Source organism: Synchiropus splendidus, chromosome 19 (genome assembly GCF_027744825.2).
Source record: "Synchiropus splendidus isolate RoL2022-P1 chromosome 19, RoL_Sspl_1.0, whole genome shotgun sequence".
NCBI lineage: Eukaryota > Metazoa > Chordata > Actinopteri > Syngnathiformes > Callionymidae > Synchiropus > Synchiropus splendidus.
In genome coordinates, this window is record NC_071352.1 from 15,029,403 (window position 1) to 15,049,531 (window position 20,129).

The window sequence follows — 20,129 nt, forward strand, 5'->3', positions numbered from 1 at the left end:
ACACGTGACGTTTTCTCAAAAGCGTTGTGGACAGAAGAGATGAAACTGAAACTTTATAATATAAATTAAATACCTTACACGGACACAAATGTAATGCTTCCATTTATTACTGCGTTGAGTCCAGGCGGGCGTAGTAGTTCTTGCTTTTAGCGTGACACCGCCAACTCGTGCAATGTGATCTTTAAATCAAACGCCAACTCGGTTCAAACACTGTCCTTGAATAGCCAATCATAAATGAGCTGGCACAACGTTCCACAAGAGCGTCCAATCAGACGCGACCTGCAGTTGTTGTTGCTGACGTCACCAGACTTTGTTGTTGCTGCAGACGGACGGACGGACGGCGGGTGTGGAGCTCCGCAGACTGTCAACAACTCTTTTGTTTTTGTCTTTTTTTTCTCTCGGGTTCCTGCCGACGGCTGATATGTCGGTGAATATGGACGAGCTCCGGCACCAGGTCATGATCAACCAGTTTGTCTTGACGGCCGGATGTGCCGCGGACCAGGCGAAGCAGCTCCTCCAGGCGGCCCACTGGCAGTTCGAGGTGAGGGGGGCTCTAAAGTCCACCACTGGGTCCTTCCTCGCCCACCTGTCTATCCTCATGGTGTGGTCTGATCAAGTTTGCCCGGGACGGTTATTGATAGTTGGAGCTCCGGCGCTTCCGAGCTAAGCGGCTAACAACAACGGGGGTTTGTTTACATCGTGTCAATGCTAACTGGCAGGCTAGTTGTTGTTAGCATAGCCTGCGCCCGTGTTTAATGGAGTAACTCTCATCAAAATATGTCGAAACTCCCCCCTTAAGTCAAATAATCCATGATCCAGTCCATGATCGGTTTTATGTTTTTACAAATTAAAAGTATTTACTCGGCCGTGTTGTCGTCGAGCTCGCCGACGTGGGAAAAGTGGGTGAAAGATCACGACACAGGAATCAAGCGACCGATGACGTTTCCTCTGAGCTGTTTCCATCGACAGTCTTGAAGCTTCGCCCTTGAAAGACGGAGTAAAACACTTGATCTTTTTGTTCACTACAGACTATATTCCCGGGATTCGTGGGAACGAACAGGCTTCTCTGAAACACAAACAATGTTGATTTCCTGATTTGACGTTTAGTTTTTGTTTTGTTTTTTTGGCGGGGGGTGGGGGAGCATGGAAGGCAATAGCCAATAATTGATCCTTGATGAAGTCTGCGTGTGTATGTGTGTAAATAGCAACAGGAAGCACGGGTGTTGTTGTGTTTGTTTTGGTAGAAAATGACTGGAGTCATTCCAACGTGTGTCAACTTGTTTCTGGCTTGTTTGGTCCTCACAGGGACTGAACACAGTTGTTTGGAATTGGCTAGAACATGTTCATGAACATGTGGTGTGTCTGTTTGCAGACGGCGCTGAGTTCCTTCTTTCAGGAGACAAACATACCAAGTCACCACCAGATGGTAAGGACCTGCTGCTCTTCTACCGGCAGACATGACTCAGTGTTAGAGGCTGGCTCGTAGCATGACCTGTATCAGATTGATGAGTTCACTTCCCATGTGTTCAGCAGATGTGCACTCCCAGGAACACTCCGGCTACACCGCCCAACTTTCCAGACGCCATTACAATGTTTTCAAAGCTGCGAGCGTCGGAATGTGCCTCTGCCGGCCCCGCCCCCTCAAATGTGGCATGCTCACCCCCGGCACCATCTTCCACATCTGGTTTCGGGTCATTCTGGGCGTCATCGCCCCCCAGCCACCAGCCGGCCTGGCTACCACCATCCTCACCCACTGCACACTGTACCCATCACTTTCACATGCAGAGCGCCCCCATGTGGCCCCCTGCTGCCCCACCCAGCAGCTCCCAGCAGCCCACCGTTGTCTCTGCGTTCCATGGACAGAGATGAGACCCTACTGGGCTCAAGGCAGGGCGGGGAGGGCGCAGGAAAGACAATAACTTTGTGAAACCAGCGAGACCACAATGCACTGACCCAGTGACCTGAGTTGTGGTACAGGAAGTGACCAGCTGATGATTCTTTGCCACAGGACAGCAACGTCTCTCAGAGAAAAGTCAGGACTGGCTGCTGGATATTTACGTTTTTTTAAGGAGAAATGTTCAAATCTGGTTTATAAAAGATTTATTTAGTTTCTAGTTTGGACAAATAAAGTTGCAACCTTTTGTTGTTACTGTGTGTGTCCAGAGAAATGTGGTTTGGTGTCCGTTTCAGCAGCTCAGCTCTGACCTCAAGAGGGCGCCAGAGTCGACTCCTCTTGTGTCTGAGTGGAGGGGCGTCACCAGGTGAGATAAGGGTATGACGTTAAACAAGGGCAGGGCAAGCGCGACCTCTAACGGGAGGACCAGAACTCTGCTCAAGGTGAAGGAAGGGATGGAGATCGGCTGAGTAGTGGTCTACATCTGGAATGCCATGGGGTCAAGCAGGTCAGCAGCAGGTGTCTCCAGGATGGAGCTCTGGGATGGGCAGCCTAGAACCGAGCGGGCCCGACCAGAACCACAGGAGCCTGTAAGACTCAGATGAGAGTCTGCGGGTACATCTGTGGGTGTGACCTCACCTCCTCTGCTCTCAGGTGAAGGTGGACTTCTGTGAGTTGAGTTCCTGCTTTTGTCTTCAGATTTACTGGACACTGCAGAAGACAGTCGTGTGAGGCAACACAAGCACATCATCGTCCTGATATCATCAGGCCACTTACCATCTTTGCCTGAGATATTTGGGAGCTTCCTGTCCTGATTACCAAAGGGCGGTGCATTCAGGCGCCCTCTGTAAACTTGTCCATCGAGACCCACGATGTCCACCTCTTCTGACTGGTGCAGGGATAGGTCAGTAGGTGAAGAATTCCTCAGCTGATTTACCATTGGTACCTGGAGGTCCATGTCTGCCTGCTGCTTCGCCTGCTTTGTCCTCCGTTGAAGTCCTGCCACGGCTGTCTGGCTCCGCCCACCTCTACGTGATGTCAGCTGGTGGTCAGTCGCTGCAGAAACACCGTCACTGCTTCAGTAGAAGACGCAGTTAATTCCGAGTCCACGTGTGTGAGTCGGTGAGGTGACGCTCACCTCCTGTAGTGATGTCGGAACTGCTCCAGGGCGTAGACCGTGAACGGCCGGATGGATCTGTGGGACGGGAGACCGGGCGACGATGGAAGGGTCACCAGCCGCCTGCAGACACGCACCCGTACTGTGACTCCTGTCGAGTTGAGATCACTGTGTCACCACCGCCAGGGGTCAGCTGACTCACGGTCCAGGGCCAAGTTTGGTGATGGGTCGGTCGCATGACAGGCAGTGGAATCTGTCAATGAGTTGTCTGGAAATGAATATCAAGGTTAATGTCATGGCCCGATGTCCTGCTGCAGCCAGACTATACGTCCCAACTTCACCTACTTCCTGAGTCCAGCGGCGTCCTGGTTCTCAGGCTCCTCCTGAGTCTGAAGCTTGGATTGGATCTTCTTCCACCGGTCCTCCAGCTGTTTCTTGACAGAGTCCAACTCCAGTCTGTTCAGCTGAGAACACAGTCAGAACTCCCAAATGTTGAGCCACTCCTGGTCCTCACCTTGCAGTCCATCTCGCTAGAGAGTCGCTCCATCAGCTGCTGCCAGTTCTGCTCCTGACCCGACACCCGATTCAACAGCTCATTGAACATGGCATTCAACTGCTCCGTCACCGAGTCGAAGTCTCTCCGACTCACTTTGCTGTCCAGAACCATCTGATCCACTTTCTGTGCCGAGTAATTCCCATGGTCATCTTCAACCGTTACAACCTCCGAAGTCACGAGCTGGTTCCACTTACAATGTCGGGCTCCATCACACACTTGCTGGTGGCCTCCAGATCCTGCAGAGACTGATTCAGAACCTGAAGAGACAAAACACACGATGCTAGGACACGAACCCGGACAAGACTTGGCAGTTGTGGACACCTGGACGTCCTCAGTCACAGACCTTAGATGTTTCAGCTACTTTCAATCATGAAGGGACATTTGAAGACTCACCTTCTGCTGCTTCCTCAGATCGTCCATTAAAGTCCTCTGCTGCTCCACGTCTTTCATCAGCTGCTTTACCTCCAGAGAACCTGTAGACATAGGAAACCAATGGTCTGGTGCCAACAGGAAGTGGCAGCTTTCAACAGGAAGTGACATCACCTCTGTTGATGAGCTGGTGCAGAGGAGTCAGCTGAGCCTGGTCCATCTTCCCCTCCTCAAGCAGCGCCACTCGCTGGTCCAGTCTCTGGTTCCGAAGACCACCAATGTCTCGAAGAGCCTCCAGAGTCTGCTGGTGTTGTTCAGAGAGGCTGGACCCGTATGGTTCTCCCACCAAACAGGAAGCAGACTCCCGAGGACCTGTCGTGTCTTCTTTGACCCTCATGGACTCGCAGGAGCCTGAAGGTTCTGGAGAAAAGTGTCTCAGTGAAGCATCGGCATCCCGGGTATCTGGTGACACCTGCTGGCACCAGATCAATTCATTTGAGTGACACATGTCCTGCCTCCAACTCTGACATCATCAGTGAGGCTTCACCTGCTGACCCGCAAGAAGACTCGCATGCAGGACGTCCCACGTGACACACGTCTGTCACAGAAAAACAGGAAGTGATGTCGTAGATTCTCTGTGTTTGTGTGTACTACAATGTGCCTTCAACCTCCTTCATCTGCTTCTGGAGGACCATCACTGCCGTCATTGGTTCTTGGAGCTCCTTCGTTTGCTCCTGGTGCTCCTTCACTTCCTTTATCTTTTCATGGAGGTCATTCACTGCCTTTATCTGTTCGTGGAGGCCATTCACTTCCTTTATCTGTTCCTGAAGTTCCCTCACTTCCTTCATCTGTTCCTGAAGCTCCTTCACCGCCGTCTGCTCCTGGGTCTCCTTCACCTCCTTCATCTGCTCCTGGATCTCCTTCACCTCCTTCATCTGCTCCTGGATCTCCTTCACCTCCTTCATTTGCTCCTGGATCTCCTTCATCTGCTTCATCTGCTCCTGGGTCTCCTTCACCTCCATCGTCTGCTCCTGGTTTCTGTGCTGCTGCAGATCCCTGAACAGAGCTGTCACCTGCCGAAAGACAGAAGCAGGAAGTCCAGACGCTCTTCAGGTGAGAACGTGTGAGAACATTGGTGCGGGACCTGCACACGTTGGTTTCAGATTGAGTTGATCCTCTGACCTCTTAGGCCTGTGACCTGTCGATCCCACTTGTCCGTCACCTGATGACTTTTTCATTTCCTGACAAACAGAGTGTGTGTGCGCAACAGCCTGTGTACATGTGAGTGTGTGACATTCCTCCAGAGAGTGTGCGTTGGTGTGTAACTGGTGTCACATGAACGCCTCACTGCCCCCCACAGCTCTAACCTGCAGCTCGTTAATTAACCAGCCGAGGCATGAAAGATGTATGAGTGTGTCTTGCGGACGGAGGAAAACTAACTCGTCAATAATTCATCAAATTATGTTTTACTGAAGAAACCCGACATCAGCGCGTCGTCATGGCGACAGGTTTGTTGCTCGCGCAGAGAGGCGGAGGGCTCTGATTGGATGCGCGTGAAGCGGTCGGGTCATCAAGCAGGTGGGTGAGTGTGAGCGCCACCTGCTGGATCCGGCGCAGCGTCGTGCGTGTGTAGGTCTGGCGCACTGACCTCTGCGGAGGGGTCGACATGAATGATTCAGGCAGCGGTTCGTGAGCTGCACAGCGGGGGGGACTCGCTCGGGGTCACCTGAGATGGCGCCAAGCTCCGCCCCGCTTTTGTCTCAGCTGCCATCACCAGAAGGGATGCTGCTTCAGCACGAGCAGTGTGAGTCTGACCCGAGCTTGACCCGAATCTGAGAGGAGGCGGGCGGACCAAGTCGGACCGGAACCAGACAGGAATCTGGTGTGAGTCCGATCTGAGTTTGATCCAAGTCTTGCACAGAGTTGTTCAAATCCCGAAGTTGCCAAGAAACTGTCACGTGATGATGATGTCACTCGCTGGGACTCAATTACAGTCATTTACAGTTGTAGTTATACTGTTGACGTCACAATATGACATAGCATTGAAGAGTGTTCATGTCTAGATGGCTCTCGAGGTACCACGCGTGTCTCACCCGGGTCAGTTCGTCCTCACAGCGCTGGACGCGGTTGAGGAGACTCTGCTGGGCGAGCGGCGGTTCCTCCCCCGGCTCCGCTGTGGTCACTGCCCTGCCGGCTTCATCCTGTAGAAGCCCGGAGCGGAGGACCAGGTCCTGGATCCCGAGGTGGGTCAGCAGCGCGTGGAGAAACCGGTACAGAGAACTGAAATCCACCGCCGCTTTGTTCGAGTCTCTGATTGAGGAGTCTAAAAGGTCCAAGAAGCTGAGACCCGACATGATACTGACTGACACCGAAGCTTCCTCCACCTCTGTATTTCGGAACTACTTGGATCGGAGCATGAAAACCAGAGCCCAGCAGGAAACTATCTCCTAGGACTGGCGTTTCCAAGTCCAATGTTCCCAAACATCGCTCTGCACTGACCCAGTGGAAAAAGGGGTGTCAATTGCACGTGCTGACCGGAAACCAACGAGCATGCTTCCAAAATAAAACACAGTCCAGCGATCAGCACAAAAAGCCTGTGACGAGTTTTCAAACACTTTTTGACTTGCGAGTGAGCTGCTACTGTGGTTCTGTTGGGTTCATCAGACCTCCTTCGGCCGGACTCTTGAGCTCCGGCAGCGGAAACCCAAATACGGAACATATCGGATGTTGTGCTTGTAACAGCGTCTAGCTTACTGGTGTTACTTCCGGTGATTACCACGCTGGGCGCAACAAACAAGAGCGTTGTCGGTCGCTAGGCAACAGACCTCAGCGGTGTGTTCATGGACTCTTTTGTTGGCAAACAAGCACAAGGGATTGTTGTCACGGAGTCTGAACCATTTCATTGATTTCTACCGACCGTTTGTACAAGTCATGTTAACTCAGACCATGTCTAACTTCCATACATTGAATTCTGGACTTCAACACCAGGCTGTGCAAGAAATCAGAACGACATCAGCCATTAATTTATTTAAAACTGTATTTTTAAAAAAACCACACAAAAAGCCTCATATAAACAAGTATCAAAGATTAGCCTGGGGATGGCGCTGAAAGCCAACTTTTCTCTCGGTTTACTCCTGGCACTTCTACTTGATCCGAATCTCGAAACAGAGACAGTTGCAGGAGTCGCACTCTGGTGGCTGACAGGTGCAAGCGCAGTCCCAGCGTCCGAACTGAAACAACAAACATTCATCACATCAAAGTCTGAATGTCAAATCATCAGCAGCAGGTGCAAACTGCGCTCACGTTGGGCCTGGGACAGGAGCCCGGCAGGCACGAGCGCAGGGAGGGCGTGCGGAAGTCACACATTTCTGCCAGTTGAAAACATTGGTCACATATGGAGAAGCCCGGGCAGCAGTCCTGGCAGGAACACCGGTCCTGAGGAAAGAATCGGGTTTCCTGTTTAGATGGAAAGGTGACAGAGCCGATCAAGCTCACCTTCAGACAGAACCGGATCCAAAGTCCAAGACCAACCATGACGATGTAAAGGGCGACTGTGATCATCATCACAGCCGGAAGGGGGACGGCGAGTTCCCACACCGGAAGAACCTGAGGACCAAAGGCTAGGTGAGCACTGACACATGAGAGTCCTGACACATGTGAGCGTTCGCCCTGGAAGGTCATGGGAGTCTTGATGATGAGTCCTGTCACCAGTGGATCTGTTCTGAATACAGAGCAACGCGCATAAGTCTACATACTTGGGTCCAAACACCTTACCGGCATTTTTTCCTCAATCCTCCCGACGTCACATCTCTGAGAACACACACGCACATATGGAAGGTTTTTACTCAAATGGAAGCATTCAGTTCTTCTGGTTACAGAGCTGCGGGACCAACCTGTTGCTTGCAGGCGCCTGTGCATCCGCAGGAATCAACCCAGAGAGGAGCCGCGAGGACTCACCAGTTTTGTTGTCGTGCAACGACCGTGCTGTCCCAGCTCTATCGATTACGGATGAGTTAATTGCGGCACAAAGAGGCTCACCTGTGGGCGGAGTCTCACCTGAGACGGCGGGAAGCTTCTGCGTCTTTGAACAAAGCAGCGCCGATGTTCCCGCCGCGCTCCTGAAAACGTTAGCTTAGCTTGGGCTACAGTGGCGTCGCCACGGAAACGGACGGGGCGTCATCAGGGACAAAATGTGACAGGAAAAACGCGAACTGCGTCTTCGTTTCCGATTTAACAGACGAAACTGTTTAGAATGTTGCAGTGACAGATGTTGAGGAATAATTCTGATCAAGCCACAAGTAATAGCACATTTTAAACTGAGGAAGCTTCTCTATTCTCTAAGTATTTCAGGCTTGCAGAGCAGCAATCAAACACACAGGAACAAAGTGTAACTGCGGAATCTTTATTGAACCAAAAGTTAATTGTTGCATAACAGACTTGCTCGCCAGTCGAATTTTCCACTGGTACTTCACTGTAGATGCTTGTAGACTTATTGCATTTCAGGAACTGAAGGAGCTGAGCGCAACACTGCAGGGATTATGCCGGCTCATGGGAACAAGACGACCGCTGCAGTTCAGACACACTCGACTACAAGTCCTCCGAGGACACCCGCAGTAAACCTGATTAGATTAAGAGCAGCGGAACCCAAACGCTAAGAACTCTGCTTGTGTCCATCATCCAGCTGCTTCTAGAAACTCATGCAATGTCCTACACTCCACTTGGTCATGACGACACTCCCAACAAATATGGAGACTCATCGTTTTATTGAAACACTTTGAAGTACAAAACAAAAAAGTTACACGAAACGGTTCCTCCTCGTTGCGGCACAAGACCTAAAAAGAAAATTTAAAAAGGTAATAAACAGAGGGAACGGCGGGAGAGGTCTAAGGGGTCACCACTCATCCCTGATGTTGTGTGGAGTGGCGTGTATTGGCTGGAGCAAGCCTGCCCCCTGGTGGTGTAGGGAGGCGGTGTTAGAGAGTCCCATGTTTGTTGGAGGTAATTCACGTGTTTGCAATCAGGAGCTTCGGAGGGGGTCGGGGAGAGGAAGAGCAACAGCAGCACATGGGAGGGGGAAGGGGGCGTCTTTTCAATGGCTGTCCAGGAGAGGTGGGGGAGGCTGGCTGCAGCTTCTAGAAGCCGTGGACTTTCAGCTGCTCCTCCTTGACCATGTCAATCTACGGGGGTGGGAGAGGTACAAACGTTAACAATCCAGCGAGAACAAGTGAGCAACTGAGGACACCAAGACAACACACTCACCTCAGTCAGGAACTGGCAGATATTCCTTCTCTGGTCACCTTGAAGCTGAATCACTTCACCATACTCTGGGTGCTCAATCACTGTACCATTGCAGGCAAACTTCTGTTGGGGGCAAGACAGTGTCAGAAAAAGGAGGAAATACCCAGACAGAAGCTTATCGTACCTTCTTCAAGGCTTTGAGCAGCCTACGTTTATCATAGTCGGCAGCAATGCCCTGGACAGTGGTGAGGGTCTTCCTCCCGTTCCGCTGTTGGATTCTTATGTGGATGTAGTCCTCAGTCCCGGCTGGGAGGCGGTCATCACCCTTAGTTGCATCAGCAAAGGGGTCTGCAGACACAAATATCAGGGTCAATCACAATTGCCAGACTACGGTTATCCTCGACTTTAAATAGCGGGCGCAAATCCCTTTGTAGTGTCGTTATGTGGCACCGGGCGGTCGAAGGGTCAAATTTCAGCTCAACTGCGCAGCCGCACAGCGTAGTTAGCTAGCAAGGGTAAGCTAATCGATGCTAACCGGTGCTTTGTCAAACGATGTCAGCGGAGATATTTCGTAATCGACACGGACGTCGTAAACCGACACCAAGAACAAAGTGCGAGCGCCCACCTACCGGAAATTACAGCAGAGTGTCTCCGATAGACGCGAACGAAAAGGGAGCCAAGGTGGAGGCCTAATGGCGGCCGGTAAGTTCGAGGCAGACGGCTCGAACATCGAATGCCCAGACATACAGTACAACTACATCTCGGTCGATTTTACCAACTCTTTGAGAAATGATTTAAGGTCATTAACTGTCGAAAGATGGTGTAAAAACGTCTCTTCTTTCTCCCCCGCCCTTCCCCCACCAAGGCCGTGGGCCTGCCTGAGAAAAGCCCCGCTTACCAAAAGTGTTGAGGTTCTGGATAGCGGACATACGACAAGATTGGCTTTCCTCTCGGATAATAACTTCGTCAGCAAGTGGCTCGTTGGATGGTTGGGAAGTGTTAGTCGCTCGCGGGGGTCTCGGCACGGTGACGAAGCTCGGCTGCTCTCACAAAATGGAGACGGTCGCTCTCTGGAGCAGAAGAAAACAAGGCTTTATAGACACGCCCCGAAACACGTCACTGCTCACATACGCTGACGTCATCTGCTGACCAGCGCTGCGACCCAGTGCTCGGATGTTGAGAGTAAGAACAGTATCAAAGTCGCAAAACCTACAAATCTGAGCTCGTGGTTGTGGGATAGAATAATATACTCTTTTATTGATCACACAATGGGGAAATTTGACTTGTTATAGCCGCTGAGTGAGCATTAAAACATGAAGGACATTAAAGACAAACAAAAAACACATGTACATTTAAATTAACAATACATTAAGTAGCCACAAATGCACAATTAACATCAGCATAAGTTAACACTGTAAAATTTACATAAGTGGGTAGAAAGGTATGACAGAGTTGCTCCTTCATGCAACAAGACTGGATCAGAAACCTCCAGTCTGAAGGTGAGGGACAGGTTGGTCATCATGGACGACAGCTTGGGTCCAGTCCTCCTGTCTCTCTCCTCCTCCTCCTACAGAGAGCAGCCCGGGACAGAGACGGCCCTCTTAACTTGTCTCTGTCCCAAGAGACGACGCCATAGAAACAGCTGATCCTACCACAGAGAGCTCTGCCATTTCTTGCGTTTGTATTTTTGTCCAGTTGAGTTTATTGTTCAGGGTAACACCCAGGTACTAGTATGATGACACTCTCTTACTGCCCGTACCTGGGGGCTCAGGTGTCGTGCCTACAGGGGTCTACCAACCAGGTTGATTTGGCGGTTTCCCTGGCACCAGTCTCCACAAACTCAGCTTCCTGTACTGTCAGAGCAGAATTGTCCATTTACATAGATTACAACAAAAGACCAACATAAACTCCTTTTTTCTATGACAGCTGAAGTCATATAACTGCATCTCTGGGATATTCTATAGTCTGAAGTTAAAACATGGAACGCTAACGCTGAAATAGACAATCCACCAGGAGTTTTCCATATATACCATATATGTACAACAGAGAAACAACCCACCATTATTTAACAGGAAATAACAGTCCTGTCATTATTTTTCCATCATCATCACTGTACAATAGATTTAGGACTGCATTTTGTTGAGCAATAAGGAATAAAATAAAACATATGTTGGACTATTATTTTATAGACTTATTTGTTAGGCTATTATTTATTTATTTATTATTATTATTATTATTATTATTATTATTATTATTATTATTATTATTATTATTTCACTTATGTGGTTAACGTCGAGAATTTTATGGATTTTCCTATTTAATTCAATTAAAATATTTCTTAAATTTTTGCGACCTTACGTTTACATTTTCTCTAACGCCCCACATTTTGTAATCGAAAATTAATCTGTCATTCAGAATGAATACAAAAACAAACCAGCGCAAATTCACCACGGGAGTAATGGAGCTAAAAGCTAAGCTAACTAGTGACGTCAGAGTCAGCTGACTTCCTCACATGACTCACTGACGCGTTCCTGTTGTCTTCAGCGGGTTCTGTCGAGAGACCAGCAGCTGCCACCGTCAGGTCGCTTGACTGGACCGAACCGAAGAAAGTATGCGGCTTGTAGAACCCAAAACTGCGCAGTGACGTCAGTAGTTCAACTTTAGCGGTAAGCTCGAAGCCTACAGCTCGAAGTTCAACACAGCTGCATGCCGTGTATTCTATCAATTAAACAGAACTCCTGTCTGATAATAGACGCTAAAATGTTCAGTTGGATCACGTGTCCTGTCTGCTGCAGAGTTCCGTCCGGTACAAACTTGGTTTAAAGTTGGTTCGTGCCTCTTGTTCCTCTTACTTGGTCCTCTTACTTTGTCTCGTGCTCTTCCGCTTATTCCCGTCTGGAGTGGTGGGAGCCTGTCCAGCTTCCTGGGCACGAGGTGGGGGACACCCTGGACAGGCCGCCTGCCTGTTCCAGGAGGTGTCTGGAGCAATAAACTTCGATTTATTCTGTTGGATGACAATGTATCGGCTTGTTTCTTCTTGTTGATGGTCTCAGAGGTTGCATGATGATGTCACCAGTGACCATCTTGCCCTCCTATCAGGCCAGTCACTCTTCAACCACGCACTGCCTCTGTGACCGACGAAGCCGGTGCCATGGATCCAGAGAAGAAGAAGCTCCTGAACATCGTTGTCCTCGGCGTCGGCTTCATGTTCATGTTCACAGCATTTCAGACGTGCGGGAACATAGAGGTGGGCTCCCTGACTGAAGCTGGGACGCACAGGGAGCTGATCTCTGCTGTGTTTTTGTTTAGCAAACGGTTATCAAGAGCCTCAACACTACCGAGTTCCATGGAAGCGGCTACACCAGGTGACTCACTCTCTCAGACTCCACCAGTGCCGGCTTTGGTTGTTGTCGATCAGAGGTTCACATTCTGTCGCCCTCGCAGCATGGCAATCATCTACGGTGTCTTCTCGGCATCGAACCTCATTGCTCCGTCGGTGGTCGCCGTCGTGGGCCCTCAGCTCTCTATGTTCTTCAGTGGGCTTCTCTACAGGTAGATGTTCTGGCTCACCTCGAGTGGCCTTTCTGCTGCAACTGACATTTCTGCTGTGCCTGGTCTCTTCCTCAGTGCCTACATTGCCGTGTTCATCTACCCACTCACTTGGACCTTCTACACAGCTTCAGTTCTGGTCGGGATTGCAGCGGCAGGTGAAGTTAGTCATGCTTTTCCACCAAAGACAAGCGTGACTGAGACTCCTCATGAGAGCCAGCAAGAATAAGGCACTTGAAAGTGTTGCAATATAATCTCAGACACACACATTTGGATTGGCAATGTGATGGGTCCGAGTGCTCAGTTGCTCAGAATCAGAATTTCTTTTCATCATTCCATCATGTCACTAATGAGCCGAGGTAACCTGGGTTGCAGTCTTGTGGACGGCGCAGGGAAACGTTCTCGCCATCAACTCCTCGGACACCACAATCGGACGCAACAGCGGAATATTCTGGGCTCTTCTTCAGTTCAGGTGACCTAGCCCCTCTTCCTCTAGCCGTCTCCATCTCTTCCTCCTGCTCATCTTCCTCCTCTTCCTGTTGCAGCCTGTTCTTTGGAAATCTCTACATCTACTGCTCGTGGCATGGCCACGTTCACATCACAGGTGAGAGCTTTTGAACTCATCGTTTTTTCTTTTTCTTTTGGAGGTGTATATATTTCAAAATGCAGCGTGTAATTCCTGAGGTCCTACTGGGGCCAGGAAACCGCTCAGTCTCTAAGGTTCGCTGGAGTGAGCTTTCCACTGTGTGTGTCGGCAGATAAAGATCGCCAGAGCGTCTTTGTCACTCTGACTGTCATCAGCCTTGTTGGCTGCTTCCTCTTCTTCCTCATTCGTAAAACCGTCTCAGAGTCTGGGGCGTTGGACGATGGCGATGCTGCCCCTGACTCATCTGAGGACAGTAGCACGTCCAGGTCAGTGTCCCAGGAGTGTGGCTGTCACTCTCAGGAAGTGACATCACAGTGTTGAATATCATCATGTTAGATATTAACAGGAAGTAACCTTGTCCTCTGACTTCCTGCAGTGTGCCTCTCCCTGGCCTCTGCTCACAGGCTCTGGACGCCTTTGGTACGAGTCACTCTGAGACTTTGACCCTGCAAATCGCTTGTTGTTGAAACTGCTGCCTGTCGTTTGCAGTGAAGGCGGGAAAAGTTCTGGTCACTAAAGAAATGCTGCTGCTTAGTCTGGCCAGTGCCTACACGGGTGAGTGGCCCATCATGTGTGTTAGCGCCCCCTGCTGGCTATTGAGGAGACAATCATCTGATGAACTGGGCGTCTGGTTCTGACCTGACAGGGCTGGAGCTTACCTTCTACAGTGGCGTGTACGGGACGTGCATCGGTGCCATGACCCGTTTTGGCCAAGATGCGAAAAGTCTGATCGGCATCTCAGGCATTTTCATCGGTCTGGGAGAGATCTTAGGTGAGTCTTGGCTGAGTTGTTTTGGCCTTCCTCACCTGATCCGCTTCTCCTCTCTGGTCAGGAGGGGGCATCTTTGGGATGCTGAACAGGTGTAACCGCTTCGGCAGGAATCCTGTGGTTCTGCTGGGCCTCATCACACACTACCTCGCTTTCTACCTGATTTTTCTGAACATCGCGAGCGACGCTCCCATCGCCCCAGAGGAGGGGACCCAGCTGGAGGCCTACATGGAGCCCAGGTAGCTGACCTCAGAGCAGGAACCAGATCCTGGTCTCCGTCAGCTCACGTCTGTGCATCAGTGTGTTGTTTTTTTTACTGTGCAAACATGCGCTCGTGTGCCTCAGTGTGGCAGTGGCGCTGATCTGCAGCTTCCTACTCGGCTTTGGTGACAGCTGCTTCAACACTCAGCTGCTCAGCATCATCGGCTTCATGTTCCGAGAGGAGAGCGCCCCGGCTTTCGCTATCTTCAAGTTCATCCAGGTGACCCTCTGACAAGAACTGGAAACCTGCGTGGACCTCAGAATAACCTCCTGTCCGGCCCTCAGTCCATCATGGCGGCAGTGGCCTTCTTCTACAGCAACTTCCTGCTCCTGCACTGGCAGCTGCTGGTTCTGGTTTTGTTTGGCTTCGCTGGAACCGTCACTTTCTTCATGGCCGAGTGGGTGGCTGTGGCCGGCCGGAGGGCGTTTGAATACGACACCATCTGACCTGAAGTCGAGGTGAGTGGGGGACTCTCACACAAAGTTGCACACTTACTCACTTCCCCAGTGTGACATGGGCATGTGTTGCAGGAGTCGGCCACCGAGTCAAGTCAGTTTTGCCTGTTGACTGAACTGCTGACTCACGTGAAGTTCACCTGAGGTTCAGCGTGTTTTACTGACACGCTCACTCAATCATACTCACTCACATTTCGTCTTGGTTAGGAATATCTCACTCAAACTTCTGGAGGGAAACTCAAGTGGGCGGAGTCACAAGCTTGTCTGTGTCATGTTTTCCTGTCGTCACCTTCTGAGGCTGGTTCTCGTGGAAAAAGTTGCCCTCCATCATCGGTGCAGGTGTTTGGGGTGGGTCTCTGTGGAGCCTCTGCTCTGTCCTGGATTCTCAAAGGTTCTGGTCTGGAGGTTTTACCAAAAGGGATGTGTTTTTGGAATCTGCTTGTGAATCAAATTTTGAAGGGAAATTTTGATTTTATACTTGAATGATGGCATTTGTAATTTTTATTCTGAATAAAATGTTTTCTTCTGTTTGTTTGTTTTTTTCAATGTTTTCTCTTGTTACGACACACACACAGACACACAGGAATAAATGTTTATTTCATGATTTCTAAAAACGTTTCCCAAAAGGAAACATGCCTGCATCTCAACTGTCACATTATTGGACTGCTGGACATCCCTCTTACCCCTCCTTCATTTATGACCATTGAAACCAGCTGTTTTGTTGAGATGATCAGTTAATCATTAGTAAGTAGTCAAGAAAAATTCATCATTTTGTCTGGAAACATACAATCGAAACTTGTAACAAACATTTAGAAAGCATTTCTCAGTCCGCAAAAAACAAGCAGCAAACAAGTCTTTCAGTGAAGGGCAAGGAGGAGATGAAGTGACTTTCTGCTCAGGAGCAGAGCAGCTGCAGGAGCAGGCAGACGGCCAGCAGGGGGAGCAGAAGGCTGGCAGACACGCCGCTGTTGGTGGTAGTGCCCGTGCTGTTTCCCGGGGTGCTGGTTGTGGTGGTGGAGCTGGAGGCCGGTGTTAAGAAGGACCCCAGAGCGCTGGTTAAAAAAGATGAGTAGGAGCTGAGTTTGGTGAAGACCAATTTGTCGCCTGCTCTTGTGCTTGTGACTTGGGTGCTGTTTCCCGCCAAAACGGCTGCCTGGTACCAGGAGTCTCCAATTTTACACATGACAGGTCCTCCGTAGTCCCCCTGCAGACAGAGACATTGGGTCATGGGATCGACTCGATCCAATAATTTCCGCTACAATGACACAACTCTGGCCCGGATTTGTACTCTCAACCACAAGGCAGCAGCGAAGGATTTGGAAGTTGAACCCGAACACCTGCTATCGAAATGCTGACCAATTACATTGTGGGTGACAGGTGTTTTGGGGTGGTCCTGACCTGCTGCAGGGTCAGGGCGCCTGTGCAGATGGCGTCTGCCGAGGATGAGGTGTTCCCACAGTCGACGATGACCGTCTGATTTTCCTGCAGGACTCCTTCTTCTGCCAAGAGAGGAATGCTTGAGCAACGAGCACCTGTAGAGAGCAAGAGTTCTGGACTCACCTCCACCTTGTCCGACGCTCCAGCCTGCCACCCAGCAGCTGGTGCCCACGGAGAAGGTCTGACTGCTGCTCATGCAGATGGGCTGTATGTAGTCGGAGAGCGTGAGTGAGGAGGAGAGGTGCAGCACTGCCACGTTGGAGCCGGTTTGGTTGCTCAGCGTGATGTTGGTCACGTTCATAGACACTTCGAACGGGTTAGAACCGTTTTGCTTCAGACGCCCGAGAACCACCGTCCACTCTGATGGCTGAGCCGGGCTGAGGACCAAAACCGATGTGAGGGACCAAGATTACTACTACTGCAACTACCACAGCAGAGGATGAGCCCCGGCCCGAGCACCATTCTCCCTTACTTGTGTCTTTCAGTCTTACCTGGAGAAACAATTGGCCTCGCTCAGAACAGCGTCCACTGCCACCAGCGAGCCTCCACACACGTGAGTTCCGTTCTTTTGGAGACTCGCCATCCATGGCCAGATGCCAGTGCTTGCCACGGAGCTTCCCCCAATGAACCGAGAGTTCTTCGGGGCTTGACCGCAGACGATCGCTGGAGACAGAGAGACTGTGAAGGATCTGTCCTCTTTTGAGAGGTCAGCATGTTGACTTACGTTTGACCGTGGTCATTGGCGGGACGGTGGTGGGAAGCGGCGGGAGGCCGGCACATGTAACATCGTTGTCGCTGTTGGAACCGGAGGACTTGAAGGTCACGAAGCCCGGCAGGTTGGTGATGATGGTGGACTTTATCCAGGACTCGTACCGGGACACCCGGGCGTAGACTCCGGGGAACTCAGGTAGGGCACACCCTCTTCCAAAACTGACCACACCCAGCTGGTTCCACACGTTGTTCTGCTTGATCACCAGCGGTCCACCGGAGTCTCCCTGCAGAACAGACCCCGGTGTTACAAGGACCCTCGGTGGAGCTCAAAGACATGAAGCTGCATTTTCACCTGACACGAGTCCTTCCCTCCCTCCCTGAGTCCAGCACAGATCATGTTGTCGGTGATTGTTCCAACACCATAGTCACAGTTGCACTGGCGGTTCCCAACAATCGGAACCTCTACTTCCATCAGGTTCTGCGGTGGGGGCAGTGGCTCTGTGGGCACAAAACCTCAGCTGGTCAGTGATGTCCAGACTGGCTCAGAGAAGGTCTCCAAGTCTGACAGTACTGAGTCAAGTGTGAGAGAAAGAGTCAGAACTGACCTCCAGACCCAATGTTCCCCCAGCCGGTGACCCAGGTGTCTTCTCCGGCGAAAACAGTGCTGTCTGACGCGGCAAGACAGATAGGTACGATGTAGTTGGTGAAGGTGACAATGTCCGAGAGCTCCAGCAGGCTGATGTCATTGTCATTGGTGATTGAGTTGTAATCCGGGTGGTTGACGATTCGGACGACTGTCCGAACGACTTCGTTTGGATTGGACCCTTGCTGACTTTGCCGACCCAGATACACTTCCAGATCCACTGTGCTGGCACTGCTCATCAGAACCAGAGACACGCCGGGTTGGTTTAACAGTGTGTGCGTGTGTGTGCGTGCGTGCCTGCGTACCTGGGTACACAGTGGGCGGCGGTCAGCACCCACTTGTTGTTGACCAGTGACCCTCCACAGAAATGACTGTCGCTGCGGTGAAGACTGGCCTGCCAGGGCCAACTCCCTTCAGGGGCATCCTCCCCGCCAACGATCCGGGAGTTTAAAGTCGCCTTGCCGCATACTACACACACACACACACACACACACTGTTCACACTCTGAATGAAAGTTGGACTTGGTCGATCATGAGACAGAAACTCACCATCCAGCTGTCCGCGACATCCTGTAAGAAAAAGCAGATGCGTGTGAGTGGTCACATGACGTGTCACAGGACAGGACACTTTGACACGGAAGCTGCCATCAATCAAAAAAATGATTAGTTGCTGCTGACAGGCACCCAAACAGACCAGACAGGTTCAACCAAGTCGGAAAGTTCAACACACGCACATGTTTGTCTACCTGTCTTTGTGGGGACGACTCATTGACATGAGGCATTCCTCAGCCTCTCACCCTGAACCTAAGGCATGCAAAACAAATGGCTAACCTGAACCCAACTTAAACTCAGTTTTAATCCTCATATTGAGGCTTAAACTTGTGGGGTCCAGGCCCCCATAGAAGAAAAGGTTCAGATAAGGAGACATTTGAAAGGTCATCATCAAGGTTATTAAAGAAAAGGCCATCAAACTAGAGGGTGTCGCAGGCAGTGAATGGTACCAAAGTTGACTGCCTGCGACACCATCAAACTAGAGGGTGATGGTGCCCTCTCTGCTTTGGGTCGCAGCCAGGGGATCAAAGGTGATAGAGTCAGAGTCAAAGGTAGAACCACAGAAGAAGGACAGAACTTAGACCAGTTCTCCTGAAGATGAAAGACAGTCTTCAGTTGCAGTTAAGGCAGGTTGTGACCCATCGGCTCCAGAGCATCTGAGCCCAGTGGTGGTCCATACAACCCGACCAGAATCTTGTTCTTTGTATCAGAACGTTTGGGAGTATCGAGAGTCTCACCTTCGATCAGCAGCAGCAGCAGAGTGGTGACCACGCGAGCATCCATGACCTGCGTCTCTGATGAGCACCAGTAAACTGCCCTTAACATAGTCACAAACACACACACACACACACACACACCTCCGCCTGCCGACACACCACGCCCCACCGCACTGTTTCACCTACATGCCTGTTGCAAAACAATGACGCTATTTCACACAGCCTCACGCGTCATGTTTTGGGGCGACCACTCGTTGACCTGTCACTCTAACCCTCACCAGGACTTAAGCCAAGCTTAAATCCTCAACTTGAGGCTTAAACTTGTGTGGACTGGCAAGTGGTCCCCACAAATAGCAAAGGAGGAGGTGTGCTTCCAAGAATTGGTCCCCACAAGTATGGCTATAGAAGGTACACACACACATACTCAGATGGTTGTCAGCTCTATGTTCATGCTGGAGCTCACCGGTCTCATGACTCTGGATCAAACAAAACTGTCTGGAGCAGGAAGGACCTGATGATGACGTTGGACTCAGTTTATTACCAGAAATGGTCATAGGGATGTTTTTTACAGGCCCTGAATTGCACTTAGGTGAAATCTAACCTCTCGGTCCCGCATCCCGCCCGGTAGCGACATAACCGGTGAACACGGCCAGTGTACCAGCGTGGCTGGAGTCCCTGAGTGGACAAGAGACCTTCTCTGTAGATGACGTATCAGATCTGATCAGAGCGCTGGAACTAGTTCTGCCCGGACTTTCCCAGCACGTTTGTTCTGTCAGAGGTCAGAAGACGGGTCACGCCTGGAAACAGATGCCATCTTTTTAGTTTAGTGACTGCACTTCAACAGGTAAACAGGTGTTTGTGTTGAACAAGTTCTGGTGCATTGTGCACGGCTGACTGTGCCAAAAGGAATTTGTTTAAAAAGTACCAGCATCAAGACCTGGCTCAGGCCAGACTTGCAGAACTCTGATCTGAATTTTGAGTGGCAGCAGGAATGCAGGCGAGCAGCTGCCAGCAGGGCGGCGTAGTGCCCGCCAAATGAAGTGATTGACAGTGAGACAGATCTCATCAGCGTGTGCAGAGTCATTGTTCATAACAACTGGTGGACCAGGAAACATCCAGTTTCGAGAATGTCCCTAACCTCGGGGTTTCCAAGACAACCAGGTAAAACCAGTTATTTTTCGACTTCCTGTGAATTACACAATGCTCCGGTGATCAT

General features: G+C 50.7%; 6 protein-coding genes across 15 annotated transcripts; 2 read left to right on the forward strand and 4 right to left on the reverse strand.

The window, feature by feature from the left end:
* The first annotated feature begins 308 nt into the window (after positions 1-308).
* Positions 309-2,524, forward strand: ubald2 (UBA-like domain containing 2). 2 transcript variants are annotated; one of them, XM_053852861.1, is made up of 3 exons: positions 309-541; positions 1,373-1,426; positions 1,531-2,524. In XM_053852861.1, exons 1-3 carry the CDS (start codon positions 422-424, stop codon positions 1,867-1,869), a joined length of 513 nt encoding a protein of 170 aa, XP_053708836.1. In that variant the 5' UTR covers positions 309-421; the 3' UTR covers positions 1,870-2,524. The 2 variants fall into 2 exon arrangements, with proteins under 2 accessions (XP_053708836.1, XP_053708837.1); XM_053852862.1 differs by having other exon boundaries at positions 1,534-2,355.
* On the reverse strand, positions 1,910-6,452 carry LOC128751662 (glutamine-rich protein 2). 7 transcript variants are annotated; one of them, XM_053852859.1, is made up of 14 exons: positions 6,030-6,452; positions 4,605-5,009; positions 4,484-4,534; positions 4,111-4,408; positions 3,961-4,040; positions 3,762-3,824; positions 3,526-3,690; positions 3,357-3,475; positions 3,214-3,279; positions 3,033-3,134; positions 2,841-2,970; positions 2,672-2,783; positions 2,534-2,605; positions 1,910-2,239 (listed from the first exon to the last, which is right to left on the reverse strand). In XM_053852859.1, exons 1-14 carry the CDS (start codon positions 6,288-6,290, stop codon positions 2,187-2,189), a joined length of 1,977 nt encoding a protein of 658 aa, XP_053708834.1. In that variant the 5' UTR covers positions 6,291-6,452; the 3' UTR covers positions 1,910-2,186. The 7 variants fall into 7 exon arrangements, 6 of the variants coding, with proteins under 6 accessions (XP_053708834.1, XP_053708833.1, XP_053708832.1 ...); XM_053852858.1 differs by having other exon boundaries at positions 1,910-2,446; XM_053852857.1 differs by having other exon boundaries at positions 1,910-2,482.
* A 530-nt stretch (positions 6,453-6,982) lies between these two features.
* Positions 6,983-8,094, reverse strand: si:ch211-198p11.6 (uncharacterized). 2 transcript variants are annotated; one of them, XM_053852591.1, is made up of 6 exons: positions 7,993-8,094; positions 7,830-7,931; positions 7,711-7,746; positions 7,432-7,542; positions 7,240-7,371; positions 6,983-7,166 (listed from the first exon to the last, which is right to left on the reverse strand). In XM_053852591.1, the coding sequence occupies exons 3-6, from the start codon at positions 7,714-7,716 to the stop codon at positions 7,080-7,082; spliced, it is 336 nt and encodes a 111-aa protein (XP_053708566.1). In that variant the 5' UTR covers positions 7,717-7,746; positions 7,830-7,931; positions 7,993-8,094; the 3' UTR covers positions 6,983-7,079. The 2 variants fall into 2 exon arrangements, with proteins under 2 accessions (XP_053708566.1, XP_053708567.1); XM_053852592.1 differs by lacking the exon at positions 7,993-8,094 and having other exon boundaries at positions 7,830-7,975.
* Positions 8,095-8,680: 586 nt separating this feature from the next.
* On the reverse strand, positions 8,681-10,251 carry LOC128751218 (eukaryotic translation initiation factor 1b). The gene is made up of 4 exons (XM_053852097.1): positions 10,073-10,251; positions 9,359-9,522; positions 9,196-9,297; positions 8,681-9,113 (listed from the first exon to the last, which is right to left on the reverse strand). The coding sequence occupies exons 1-4, from the start codon at positions 10,101-10,103 to the stop codon at positions 9,069-9,071; spliced, it is 342 nt and encodes a 113-aa protein (XP_053708072.1). The 5' UTR covers positions 10,104-10,251; the 3' UTR covers positions 8,681-9,068.
* Positions 10,252-11,610: 1,359 nt separating this feature from the next.
* On the forward strand, positions 11,611-15,385 carry mfsd11 (major facilitator superfamily domain containing 11). Of its 2 annotated transcripts, none has more exons than XM_053852096.1 (15): positions 11,611-11,840; positions 12,274-12,421; positions 12,484-12,539; positions 12,619-12,726; positions 12,802-12,881; positions 13,099-13,195; positions 13,269-13,327; positions 13,482-13,635; positions 13,746-13,789; positions 13,859-13,924; positions 14,016-14,141; positions 14,203-14,377; positions 14,484-14,619; positions 14,685-14,858; positions 15,063-15,385. In XM_053852096.1, the coding sequence occupies exons 2-14, from the start codon at positions 12,326-12,328 to the stop codon at positions 14,844-14,846; spliced, it is 1,359 nt and encodes a 452-aa protein (XP_053708071.1). In that variant the 5' UTR covers positions 11,611-11,840; positions 12,274-12,325; the 3' UTR covers positions 14,847-14,858; positions 15,063-15,385. The 2 variants fall into 2 exon arrangements, with proteins under 2 accessions (XP_053708071.1, XP_053708070.1); XM_053852095.1 differs by having other exon boundaries at positions 11,617-11,840; positions 14,931-15,385.
* Positions 15,386-15,433: 48 nt separating this feature from the next.
* On the reverse strand, positions 15,434-19,009 carry zgc:100868 (uncharacterized protein LOC554458 homolog). The gene is made up of 10 exons (XM_053852094.1): positions 18,935-19,009; positions 18,195-18,215; positions 17,952-18,114; positions 17,609-17,877; positions 17,356-17,501; positions 17,017-17,287; positions 16,784-16,955; positions 16,416-16,669; positions 16,254-16,354; positions 15,434-16,059 (listed from the first exon to the last, which is right to left on the reverse strand). The coding sequence occupies exons 1-10, from the start codon at positions 18,978-18,980 to the stop codon at positions 15,751-15,753; spliced, it is 1,752 nt and encodes a 583-aa protein (XP_053708069.1). The 5' UTR covers positions 18,981-19,009; the 3' UTR covers positions 15,434-15,750.
* Between the last annotated feature and the right edge of the window lie 1,120 nt (positions 19,010-20,129).

Bases quoted from the DNA above. Each gene is read 5' to 3' on its own strand.
- ubald2 (XM_053852861.1), top strand. From the start codon at position 422: ATGTCGGTGAATATGGACGAGCTCCGGCACCAGGTCATGATCAACCAG. The intron at 542-1,372 runs GTGAGGGGGGCT...GTCTGTTTGCAG, and splicing joins CGGCCCACTGGCAGTTCGAG to ACGGCGCTGAGTTCCTTCTT. The intron at 1,427-1,530 runs GTAAGGACCTGC...CCATGTGTTCAG, and splicing joins TACCAAGTCACCACCAGATG to CAGATGTGCACTCCCAGGAA.
- LOC128751662 (XM_053852855.1), bottom strand. From the start codon at position 6,290: ATGTCGGGTCTCAGCTTCTTGGACCTTTTAGACTCCTCAATCAGAGAC. The intron at 3,476-3,525 runs GTGAGGACCAGG...CTGTGTTCTCAG, and splicing joins CTAGCGAGATGGACTGCAAG to CTGAACAGACTGGAGTTGGA. The intron at 2,606-2,671 runs GTAAGTGGCCTG...TGTCTTCTGCAG, and splicing joins AAATATCTCAGGCAAAGATG to TGTCCAGTAAATCTGAAGAC.
- si:ch211-198p11.6 (XM_053852591.1), bottom strand. The intron at 7,372-7,431 runs GTGAGCTTGATC...TTCTTTCCTCAG, and splicing joins GGATCCGGTTCTGTCTGAAG to GACCGGTGTTCCTGCCAGGA. The intron at 7,167-7,239 runs GTGAGCGCAGTT...TTGTTGTTTCAG, and splicing joins GCTCCTGTCCCAGGCCCAAC to TTCGGACGCTGGGACTGCGC.
- LOC128751218 (XM_053852097.1), bottom strand. From the start codon at position 10,103: ATGTCCGCTATCCAGAACCTCAACACTTTTG. The intron at 9,298-9,358 runs GTACGATAAGCT...TGCCCCCAACAG, and splicing joins TGCTCAAAGCCTTGAAGAAG to AAGTTTGCCTGCAATGGTAC. The intron at 9,114-9,195 runs GTGAGTGTGTTG...CCACCCCCGTAG, and splicing joins TCTGCCAGTTCCTGACTGAG to ATTGACATGGTCAAGGAGGA.
- mfsd11 (XM_053852096.1), top strand. From the start codon at position 12,326: ATGGATCCAGAGAAGAAGAAGCTCCTGAACATCGTTGTCCTCGGCGTC. The intron at 13,328-13,481 runs GTGAGAGCTTTT...GTGTGTCGGCAG, and splicing joins TGGCCACGTTCACATCACAG to ATAAAGATCGCCAGAGCGTC. The intron at 14,620-14,684 runs GTGACCCTCTGA...TCCGGCCCTCAG, and splicing joins CTATCTTCAAGTTCATCCAG to TCCATCATGGCGGCAGTGGC.
- zgc:100868 (XM_053852094.1), bottom strand. From the start codon at position 18,980: ATGGATGCTCGCGTGGTCACCACTCTGCTGCTGCTGCTGATCGAAG. The intron at 18,216-18,934 runs GTGAGACTCTCG...TTTTTCTTACAG, and splicing joins GCTGCTGCTGCTGATCGAAG to GATGTCGCGGACAGCTGGAT. The intron at 17,502-17,608 runs GTCAGTTCTGAC...TTGTGCCCACAG, and splicing joins GGGGAACATTGGGTCTGGAG to AGCCACTGCCCCCACCGCAG.